This window comes from Sinocyclocheilus rhinocerous, unplaced genomic scaffold (genome assembly GCF_001515625.1).
Source record: "Sinocyclocheilus rhinocerous isolate Xijiao unplaced genomic scaffold, SAMN03320098_v1.1 scaffold173, whole genome shotgun sequence".
Lineage (NCBI taxonomy): Eukaryota > Metazoa > Chordata > Actinopteri > Cypriniformes > Cyprinidae > Sinocyclocheilus > Sinocyclocheilus rhinocerous.
In genome coordinates, this window is record NW_015645056.1 from 434,047 (window position 1) to 446,089 (window position 12,043).

Sequence of the window (12,043 nt, forward strand, 5' to 3'; positions counted from 1 at the left end):
CTTTACTCTGTGTTTAATATCTTCAGCTCAGCTTTTGGATTTCTGATTCTTTGTCCCGTTTTGCAGCTGATGGCCGTTGTGTCCTTTTCTACAGATACTTTGTTTCTTTTGTTTGTCTCTCTATTGAAAGCCTCTAGTTTTTTTTCAGATGGATGTCAGAGGACCATGTCCTGTTTGTGGTGACCAAAAATTTTGGCTGTGATTTTCTCAGAGACTCTGATATGTCTTTTGAAAATCAAATATTTCTTTCTCTCTGTATTTTTTTTTTAGTAATTGCATTAACTTTTTCAGTAACATTTAAAGTTAGGAACCAATTCTCACTATTAACTAGTTGCTTATTAGCATGCATATTACTAGCATATTGGCTGTTTATTAGTACTCGTAAAGTACATATTAATGCCTTATAAAAGTGCTTTGGATAAAAGCAACTGCTAAATGACTAAATGTAAAATACTTTCATTCAACAAGGATGCATTAAATTGATCAAAACTGATAGTAAATGCATTTATGATGTTAAATGCTGCTCTTTTGTCGGCGCCAATAGCCTCATGGTTAGTGCGTAGACATACAGCGCAACTGCGCTCACGGTGACCCGAGTTCGATTCCTGTCTCGAGGTCCTTTGCCGATCCCACTCCCTCTTTCTCCTCCCAGTGCTTTCCTGTCATCTCTATCTACTGTCCTATCTATAAAAAATGCATAAAAGGCCCATAAGAAATATCTAAAAAAACAAATGCTGCTCAGAGTAACAGAGTATCCTGTGATAAAAATGTATCAGTTTCTACAAAAATATTGGGCAACACAACTGTTTTCAACATTGATAATAATCATAAATGTTTCTTGAGCAGCAAATCAGCATATTAGAATGATTTCTGAAGATCATGTGACACTGAAGACTGGAGTAATGATGCTGAAAATGCAGCTTTGATCACAGGAATAAATTACATTTTACTACATACTCACATAGAAAAGTTATTTTAAAATGTAATATTACTGTTTTTACTGCTTTTTGATCAGAAACATGCAGTCTTGGTGAGACATAAAATCTTACAGACCCCAAACTTTATTTCTCTTTGGCTTGGATTTTCGTTTTAATGAGAACTTTAAAAACCAAGCAGAAGCCTGCTTGCAAGTCAGATTGTTTCTTTGGCAGTGGATTGAATAGACGACCACTGCAGCACTAATCCTTCTCCCTTTCAGGAAATTTAGTGTGCAAACCTTCTCACTTAATTCATATTCATGATCTAAGATTGTTACTACGCCCCTTTCTTCATTCCTCACTTTTTTTTAAATTCACTTAAAGGGGTCATATGATGCTGCTAAAAAGAACATTATTTTGTGTATTTGGTGTAATGAAATGTGTTTATGCGGTTTAAAGTTAAAAAAACACATTATTTTCCACATACTGTACATTATTGTTTCTCCTCTATGCCCCGCCTTTTTGAAACGATGAAATCGCATCATATGACCCCTTTAAAATGTCCAAAAAATTATTTTCATATTATATTAATATGAGATCATGAAAATTTAAATGTATGTTAATTAATACATTAACTTGCCTGTAGATGTGTTATTTGTTTTTGTGACAATACATTGTTCACGATAATGTTGTTCAACTGCAGTCTTATCTAATCTTAGAGAATAATGGAATATTAGACAATTAATGGTTAAAAGAAAAGATTGTATGCTTGTGTCCTTTTTAAATGCCCTTTAATATCTGTCTGCCTCTTTATGTTGTCGTTTTTCTTTCTCCTGCTCTCTAACTGCTAACTTCTCTCTTTGTTGCTAGGTGTCCACTGATAGCAACATGATTAATTAAACCTTATTCTCAGTAACACAGGTGTTGTCCCTAAGCGTTTTTACTTTGAACATTTTTTTCTCTGCATATGCTGTAAATTTTCCCATTGGATGGGCTCATCTTTGACGTAAACGTATTGGCCTGTATATGTAAATGTAAGGGTTTTTTTGGGGGGTGGGGGGGCTCTTCTAATCTTTTCTCTCCCTTGATGCTCTTTCCATTCTCTTGTTTTTCCTCGGCTCAAAATAGAAGTGGAGCAAAAAGGTAAATGACTGCTCTGGCTCTCAGTCCTCAGCTCCTTGTTTTGTGTTGTATGGTTTCGAACCCTTCCCACTGCTCCCCCACCACCCCATCGCCTACATGATATCAAGATGGAGATCTATCGAACCCAAGCCCAGAAAATGTTGGGTTGGAGGTTAAAATGTCAAAAATCAACCTCTTTTTATACACTTCACACATAGATATTAAACCGAAATCTTCTATGGTCTATATTGTATATTATTGTCCATTTTCCAAGGTCATGCGTGTAATTTTTATGATGAAATACTTTCTAATTTCCCAGTTTAATGTGCAGAGCCAATTATAAGTAAGCTGTCTTTCAGTTGATCCCCTGCAAAGTGCAAACACTGTGGGGTTAACAACAAATTACTTTGAAGTGTCTAGTCCAACCCAACTTTGACTAAAGTGGGACCTTTCTATTTTTAAGACAGGGAACACAGTTTTGAAAACCTGTTTGGAAACAATTTTTATGCCATTCTATTCAATGCCATTAGTAGCACAACAAACGCACGCTTCACGTTAAAGTAAGATAAGCTCTTTGACACAGTTGGTTCATGTACAATGAACTTTGGCTGAATTTTATTTGGCTTTTTCCTTCAATGATATTGATGGGAGAGAGAGGCCGACTGTCTGTAGCCATCTGCATGTGATATGCTGTTCACCACAGACTTTGCATTTCCAACCGGTTCAACACCAACCAAAGACGGGCGCGTTTGGCAAAGGCCTCGCTCTCGTATTCGTTCCTCAGTGACATGAGCGAAGACTCTTCTCTTTGACTCATCCTATCTGTCCTGAACAGCATTGCCACCCTGTTCCCTCGACCTCCGTGTCCTTTCCTCCCGCCTCTCATGTGTCGTTGGTTCTTTCCTCAGACATAATCCATGTATGTGTGTTTACTTTCAAAGGTATGGCTTTTGCGACCAATCCGACAAACCCTCCCCATACTGTCGACGTAAAAGAACCGTGAACGTAGATATTCCAAAATGAATGTTATCTGTCCATTAGCATTGTTTCTCTCATCTTTTTTCATTTACAGGACTTTTTTTGCCGTCCTCTTTTTTCCCTCTTGTCTGTTCCTCTCAGTTACGCTTGTTTGAGAACCATCTCAAGGGAGCAAGGCCACCTCAAAACAGAGTCTCACTTAACCTCTCGTTTTCTTTCGACTATGCACGCAACACCAGTTATCACACTGCCAAAGTGAAAATGTGGTACATTAGCTTCTGAAAGCCATGTTTTACTTACACACACCCAAAGAATTGGACCTAAAGTATGCATAGTAGGTATTGGAGTGCATTGTAGAGTGCATTCCTGGTTCGTTTTCTAACTCTAGTTCTTGAACTTTCTTCCCAGTTTTTATTTGCCCTGGGACTCTGAAAGCGGTAGGAGATCCAGCCTTTGTCTTTGAGGCGGAACAGCAATCCGGAGCTTGGTGCAAAGACCCCCTGCAGGCGGGGGACAAGATCTACTTCATGCCGTGGACTCCGTACCGCACCGACACGCTCATAGAGTACGCCTCACTCGACGACTTGCGAAGCGGCCGACAGACGACTACCTACAAACTTCCACACCGTGTTGACGGAACAGGATTTGTGGCATACGATGGGGCCATCTTCTTCAACAAGGAACGCACGCGAAATATCGTCAAGTTTGACTTGCGGACTCGGATAAAGAGTGGGGAGGCCATAGTCGCAAATGCCAACTACCACGACACCTCGCCGTATCGCTGGGGCGGGAAAACAGACATTGACTTGGCAGTTGACGAACGGGGACTGTGGGTTATCTACGCTACAGAACAGAATAACGGACGTATCGTTCTCAGCCAACTCAATCCTTATACTCTGCGCTTTGAGGTCACTTGGGAGACCGTCTACGACAAACGCTCGGCCTCCAATGCCTTCATGGTGTGCGGCATACTTCATGTGGTCCGTTCCACCTATGAGGAGAATGAAAGCGAGGCCAGTAAGAGCCAAATTGACTATGTGTATAACACCAAACTGGGGCAAGGGGAGTATGTCAATATTCTCTTCCCTAACCAGTATCAGTACATCGCAGCTGTGGATTACAACCCGAGGGATAACCAGCTATACGTGTGGAATAATTTTTACATTCTGCGATACAATCTGGAGTTTGGGCCACCCGATCCAGATGAAGGTAAGACTCATTATGGTCTTTATGGAGTCTGATTTGTCTGCAGAGTGTAGGCTGTTATGGATGATTTAGTTTAAATTTTGAGTACTGTAGAGAGTCCTCTAAATCAAAATAGCTGAAGTGTATGGGATTATCGTTTTGTGTGATTGTCGCAGTGACTGCTTGTGAAGGCATATTATGGCAGTGAGCCAAGCAAGACTCTCATTCGCTCGACTCGAGTGGCTGATGAGTCTTTGCAGTCCTATTCCCCTTTATTTTTTCCGTAACCCTGTAAATCTCACCCGTAAACTCAGACCGGGAGCTGCAGGGGGATCTTCACAATTGGCATGTTTCACAAAAGCATATGAGAAGCCTAGAATAAAATTATCTCAACTTGTTCCAATTGGAATCTGATTAATTTCCAAGAGAATGGGATTTCCAATACATTTAGACAATCTCAATATCATTTGGTGTGTGGTAAAGGAAAATGCATAGCATGTGCATGGAAAGATGCAGTTATCATTGTTTGCAAAAAGGCTCAAGGAATGACAGCGCTACCAAGCGTAGACCTCTAATTGCACAGTATGTGTTAACTAAGCCTAGCTTTGACCCTGCTTAAGAAAATCTATAGTCTAAGCTAGTTGCCTTTGCTTTCTCCAGAAATGTGTTAAAGCAATAGTCATTGCATGGCCCAAATGCATGTATCATTGCCTCACAACAAGGCTTGAGAAATGACTTGCCAGAGGAGAAAATATCAGTCATCAAGAGCCATTAATTGTGATTGTGAGCCATTAGACAACATTCTTCTGTTAGCAAGAAGAATAATTAAACAGAAACCCAATGTTATTATTTTTGTGCCAAATACCCTGTGCATGCAAGAGTGTATTTTATGTGCAAAAAGGCGTGCCCATGTGTAAAGAATTATTGTATTGTAAAACCGTGTATCTTTTTGCAAAGAAGGGCAATGTGACACTTTGTTTCTAAAAAAAAATTTACCCAGTCATCAATATTTCCCCCTCATCCCTCATAGGTTGAAAACCTGGTGCAAAAGCTATGCGCCGTTGAGCATGTGAGCAGTGAAAGCTCTGAGCACACATAGTATGTATGAGGAGAGAAAGCCAGTGAGATCTTGCACATGTACTGCAGTCACAGAGATCTCAGAATTGTGTTCAGATGTGGACATCAGCACATTTTTTGATGAACATTTCTGTTAGAATTGAATGCTTAAAACTGAGTTCCCATGTATGTAAAATACTTTTGCGTGCTTAAAATATCCCCTTGTGTGTGCAGAGTTGTGGCACAAAAATAGCTCCATAAAAACTATGGTAAGTGGTGGCACTAGTGCCTGCTGTGCTTTAGCAGCACTTCCCCTTTTGACTAGGTCTGATTGTTTCCATTTCTGTCTGCTGTCCTTAGCCGTGTGCATGCAAAGGTCGAGCCTTGAAATTCCAAGATCCTCTTTCCCCCCCTTCAAGCTACAATTAAGTCGACACACCAAATTTTAACTGGCCCACCATGCATGACAGGGAATGCATGCGTTCAGCCTATTTTCACTCTGGCAGTCACATGTAAATGTAATTAACATCTGAATTATCATAATTGCCGTTAGTGGGTGATCAGGGCAGTGCAGCAAATTTGGGATGGTTTTGAATTGCCATTGAGAAGCCAGTGGTTTTGTTGAGTTTGGTTGTTTTTGCCATACTTTAATTTACTAAGTTAAGTCTGCAGTATTGATTTAAATTTTGAGCTATTGGGTCGAATTTCACAGGAAATTCCAAGCTTGCTTCATTCATTCTTGCAGGTTTACATCAAGTCTTTAAACACTTGTCCAGCTGCTATATCCCGTTTTTGGTTGTGGAGTGGTTGTACCTTGTTGCTACATTAATAGTGTTGTTGTGTAGAATTTGAACACAGCAACCTGGGACCTCTGGGAGGACCTCTGGGAAATCACCCTTGGTCAAAACAAAGAGCCCTTGAGCTGTGGAGGGTCTGAAAGTGACAGAGACCATGACAATACAAAATCTGAACCACAGACTCAGATGTGATACTTGCAGTCGCTGCCAAAAATATTGATACCCATGTTTATTTGTTCCACAATTTCTTTTAGAAAGTTGATCTAAAAATAATAATAATAATAATTTTACAAATCTTAATTTACTGAATGTAAATCTGATTAATGAATAAAGTTAGATTTCAGTTTAAATATACATTTGAATGTGAAAAACAATCAGATTTTGAATAAATCAGGTGAAGGATTCAATGATTCACACATTAAGATAGTGAGTCACCTTGACTTGAATTGCTTTTTTTATTTTATGATGATCCCTGAGGTCCTGTTAATGTTTATTTATGCCACCTCAGAGCTGCATTAAAGAGCTTCTGTAAATGCACCTAAATGCCCCTTTAGATGCAGAGCAAAAATGCTGATTTTATTTGATTGGTAGCAGCCCTACAGTGTTTTATTATTCTAATTGAATTAAATTAAATGTAAAAATTTGACAGATGACTGATACATTTAATAAGGTTATAAAAAGCCATTATGAAGGTAAAAAATGCCCCTGGAAATCAATTTAAGGGGGCAAATAACGTCCCTTAATGGGAATGTTAATTTCCGTCACTACTGTGGTTATGAAACCAGAGCTTAAACTAGGACATCTGCTGTGTTAATGAAAGTATAATTAGACATTCCTGTTCACAGTAGCATAGCTTTACATCAGTGAGCTTGTGCTGAACATACACAAAGCACTTGTTTGCTGCCATTAAACCTCAGGTCATTTAATGTTAAATATAAAATATTTCTTCTCTAACTGCTCAATATTAAACGGTTATATTTCAGTTCTCAATGTTGATTGCAATAAAATATTTTTCTTAGAAAGAAAATGTAAATAGTGTCTCTTTAGCGGGAATGAAATCTCTAAGCCTGATCTCCGAGCGCAGAGATAAAATGAGTTGCTTGCATTAATATTCACAGGGAACGCAGCGAAGCCCCACAGCAATACCTGCCCGCAAAGCATCTGTAGAATTTACACCATCCGAAACTGATGACGCGAGATGCATCTATGGGAGCCATTAAATCTCATTACCAGACTTTATGAGCTGCGTATTAAGCCTCAACTGTGAGTTGTACTTTGGGTAATTACATGTTAGCACAATTTCCAGCTTTTAAAAGAGTACCAGGGACACCGTTGTGCTCTTTAACTGCTGTAACAACACCCTGAAATGCTACTTCGAGTCGAGGAACAGAGAGTGTTAAATCCTTCGTTACAATCCTCCTTCACAATTCTTAGAATTCCATGAGGGCACAGACGGATTTGAAGCACGTCTGATTTATAAGGGAATCAGTGTGAAATGAGAAGCGTGCTATAAAAAAGTGGCTCGAACCACAATAGAGGACTGAGCTTTTCCCAATGTGTCAAACTTGTCAATATATACAACAGGATTTCTGTTTATATTCCATTTCTAGCTAGAAATCATCTCCTGTCATTTCACACAAATTCGTTTGATAATGAAATCTGTATAATAATGTTAGCGAGCCAGTCTTATTTTTGTTGTTTTTTTTCAGTGTTGAGCCTTCATATCAAATGTGAAATGAAAATGCACCTGAAAGGTGTGTTCAAATCAAGACTGACAAAAATATATTGGGCTAAATGAAGAACAAATGGACCTTAGTGTGTCTAATTTGACATTCTAACTCATTTAATCTTCTCTTCGTCTTTTCTAAATCTGTTATTCCGGTCTATTTATTTTGAGGAACGAGTGAAGAGCACCATTGCAAAAATCTACGTCTAGAGTGTCCAAACAAATTGTTGGAGCCAGATGCGCTTTTTAATGACAGAATATACAAAGCACAATAGTAATACATGAAACACAAATATGGGTATGCTGTATGAACATTTGCCTACTGACAAAGCAATGTTACTTTGTACGGTGAGCATGTCAGTTTTTTGGAGTTAGACCATCAAAAAATATTTGAGTTTTGGTTCATATATCAGAGCACTTGGTGGCACAGAAAACAGTATTGATGACTTGTACTCCACAGTAGAGTTTGGATGGGTATATTACATTTATTAGTACATTATTCCAGGTCCTGTCCGCTCACGCTGGCTCCCACAGCTTTGACATTTTATCCACGAAATCCAGCAGGTAGAAGGCAATGAGGATTTTCCACTCTCGTAAGGTTCTGTCCCGCACTGATGTAATAGGTTAAAGGTTCGTGTTGCACCCTCTATTGTACGAGCAGGAATTTTGTGCTTCCTTCAACCTGATGCATATTCGTTCCACTCTGATGTGAAAAGACCATTCATCTGCCATTTAGCTACCTCATTTTTCACTCATTTTCACAGGCCTTAAAGGGATACTCCACCCAGATGTATGTGACTTTCTTTCTTCTGTGGAACACAAATGGAGATTCTCCATATAATGTCAGTATATGGATCCCTGAAAGTTAAAGTTTCAAAAACCACATAAAAAGAAATAATCCATACGACCCCATTAGCTGGTTTAAGCTGGAAGGAGCTGGTTTTAGCTGGTCTGCCTGCCTGACCAGCCAAAGAAGTGGTCAAAACCCCTTTAAAAGCAGCCTGCGCACCAGCTATGACCAGCTAAATCCAAGGGCACTTGATGAATCATTGTCTTCTGAAGCAAAACGATAAGTGTGTTTGAGAAAACTATAAACAATAGCTTTCAAGTTTACCAGGTGACATGTTTAATATTTTTTTGATGTTTCTCATCATAAGACATTGATTTATCAACTGGGGACGTATGGATTACCATGATTTCCATTGCATTATTTTTCTCTGAAACTCCATTTCCATTCCACAGAAGAAAGGAAAGTCATATACATCTGGGATGGTATGAGGATGAGTAAATGATGAGACAATGTTCATTTTTGGGTGGAGTATCTCTTTAATGGGCATTTACGGGATTCTCAAACTTGGAAGTCGTCGTAGGTGCATAAACGTCTATAATGATGAACAGGAGACTATTTTTGCATTCCCATTTCCTCCAACAGAAAAATTCCATGATAGCGTTTTCCATGAAGGATTGATTACAGCTGTCTGATGAGAGAAAGATGTCAAATTCATCACATCATCACAGTTGGTAAACCATGTTTTTTTTTTTTTCTCGTTGAATGTTATGTTACAATCAATGCATTAAGCTCCAGATGTCAAATTAATTGTGAGCATCAATTCATATTAACTGTAAGCACAGAACGAAAGAGTCTCGTGACTCATCGGTGAAGCATTATATATTCAGAAAAGAGAGCAAGTCAAAAGGAAGCAAATGCATTTTTAAACTCTCATTGATGGCTCTTTCTCGAAAGAGAAGCTACTAATAACTAATCATAATAATAAAATGCATTAAATCCTGACACTTTAACTTCTCATTTTGACAATTTAAAGCCTTTTTAAGTGATGCACACGGACCATTTTGTCTTTAAAAAAGGTAAAAATTCGGAATCTGATGAGGCAATAATTGCTAGGAATTTTCAGAGGTAAAGAGGAAGAAATTCAATGTCCCACAGAACCTAAATTGTGTGTAAAAGATGTGAAAGGCACAAAGAGCCTATAGCTACCACTGAAATGACATTTGTTTGGTTCATTTTGTTTTAATACATAAAGTCATAAAATATAGCTTACTTAAAGCCTTAATAAGAGAATAAAATGTGGTTTTGAAGGCCACTGTCCTCTGGGAATATCTCACAAGGGTGCCTCTGTGTGTTTTGAGTTTCAACATAACACATTTTGATTTGAATCGAAGCATTCGCAGAAAACAGAACCGAGAACAGCGCGCAAGAAAAAAGGGAGTATTGTTCTGATTTTTTTTCCCTTCGCCGCCTCACTGTTTGCCTGTTTTTCATTCTCCTGCTTCACATTCGCAGTGTATTCCTAGAGGCAGTGTCAGTCCCGAAGTTAATAAGCCACATTTCCACTCTCTTTGGTCTTTAGCACACATACATCAGCGTTTCTAAATGGAGTCTCTGACTTGGGCACCAATCCGTCTGGTTTTTATGTGCCTGCGGCTATTCACAGGGACTCACCAGTCAACCTGCTAATGCTGTCGTTTAGCAATGGAGCGTTTGACACCTGTTAGTCTGTGGTGATAAGTGGAAATGTAATGGCTGTGTGGGGTCTACAGCTTTAAATCTTTGAAGAGATTCTACAAAACAGGTGTTTCTCTTGATGAAGCAGTTCATAAATCAGACTGAAGCGCCTGAAACGGTTTGCGGCACGAGCATCACAGATCACAACAGCAAATTGTCATCACCCCTAAGCAGGCATTAATTAAAAATCATGCCATAGTACTTCAAAAAGACGTTTTGCATAGTACATAATATCTTTAGTGTCCTGTTGTGGAAGCCATAGGTAAGGAACGAAAAACTCCATTTGATGTTGGATAATGGAGAATAAAAACTGGGGGCCAGTTCTCCTCTGGCAGCAGTGTTGGGGAAAGTTATTTTTAAAAGTAATGCATTACAATATTGCGTTACTCCCTAAAATAGTAACTAATTACACTACTTAGTTACTTTTTATGGAAAGTAATGTGTTATGTTACTTTTGTGTTACTTTTTCTTATCTGGGCTGGGCTTGCTTGTTTGTTTTTAAAATAAAAAAAGAATAAATTTTTTGGCAAATGTAAAAGCCCTTGCACACCAAAAGTGAAATGAATAAGCCTCAGGCTGAAGGAAATGTAAATTCACATCTGTACAGTAGAGGGCGCAGCTCAAACTAACCTTTCTGCTGTGCTGCCATTCAATAAATGGAAAAAAACTAAGTAACTGGTGTTGCTTATTTGACAAAGCAATATTTTCTTGTAAATTTAAAATTAATGTGAGTTACTTTACAAGTTACTTGAAAAAAGTAATCTGATTGCGGAAATTGTAATGCGTTTCCCCCAACACTGTCTGGCAGTACAGTCCAAATGTAATGTCAGCAATTAGGTGGATGCATTACTGCATTTATTGAACTGTAAAATTAGAGTGTAAGTGTTTTTGAGCTCCATTTAAGATTGAATGGTAAAGTGCAGGTAGATCCGAAAGCAGTAGCAGTTTATCTCTACAGTATGTAGTCTATTATCAACGGCTGAAGAGATGCAGATGTTAATCTACTGAATGTTTCCCATTGGTTGCTTGGCACAGGTTGCAATTTGTAGACGTTGGACAGCGACAACAATCTGGGCCTGGATCTGGCAGGCTCTAGATCCCTTATTATAAGTAGGACGAGACTAGTACTTCAGATTGTGCTTTGCTATTAGTTTAGTCAGTTAGAAAAAAGATTAATGAAGGTTAATTGTTGGTCTTTAAGCATTGCTATTGCTATCACTCATACTTACAAATTTAATAGGGCTGCCCCGAATAAAGATTTTTCTAGTCAACTAATAGTCGTTCATTTAAGCCATTAAGCCTGGAACACACCAAGCCGACGATTGGTCGTTGGACAGTTTTTGTTCGTCGGCCGACTAAGTCGACTATTCACGTGTTTATATTCATTTAATTACTTAAAAACATATACTAGGGGGTAGAGGTCGACCGATATGGGTTTTTTTCTCTGGCCGATGCCGATATTTAGAAATCAGGGCAGCCGGTGGCCGATATATGATGCCGATTTTTTTGGCCGATATTTTGGCCGATTTTCTTTCTTTTTTTTTCTTCATCTCATAAAAGTGGTGGGAAATCTATTTGTGGCGGTGACGAGCTGCCACAGATAACTCAATGTATGGGAAACACTGGACACTGCTATAAGTCAAATGGCCAAGTGATAACAAAAATAAAAGAGTTCACACATATTACACAGCCCGCTGCTCATAACTGCTTAGAGTGCACTGGCCACAAGCGATGACAT

General features: G+C 38.8%; 1 protein-coding gene across 1 annotated transcript in view; it reads left to right on the forward strand.

Moving 5' to 3' along the window:
- The window catches only part of adgrl2b.1 (adhesion G protein-coupled receptor L2b, tandem duplicate 1), a 110,449-nt gene that overhangs the window by 44,716 nt on the left and 53,690 nt on the right, over positions 1 to 12,043 (forward strand). Inside the window, exons 5-6 of the mRNA XM_016508246.1 lie at positions 2,046 to 2,060; positions 3,426 to 4,226. Coding sequence (XP_016363732.1) covers positions 2,046 to 2,060; positions 3,426 to 4,226 — 816 coding nt within the window. The remainder of the gene's footprint in view (positions 1 to 2,045; positions 2,061 to 3,425; positions 4,227 to 12,043) is intronic.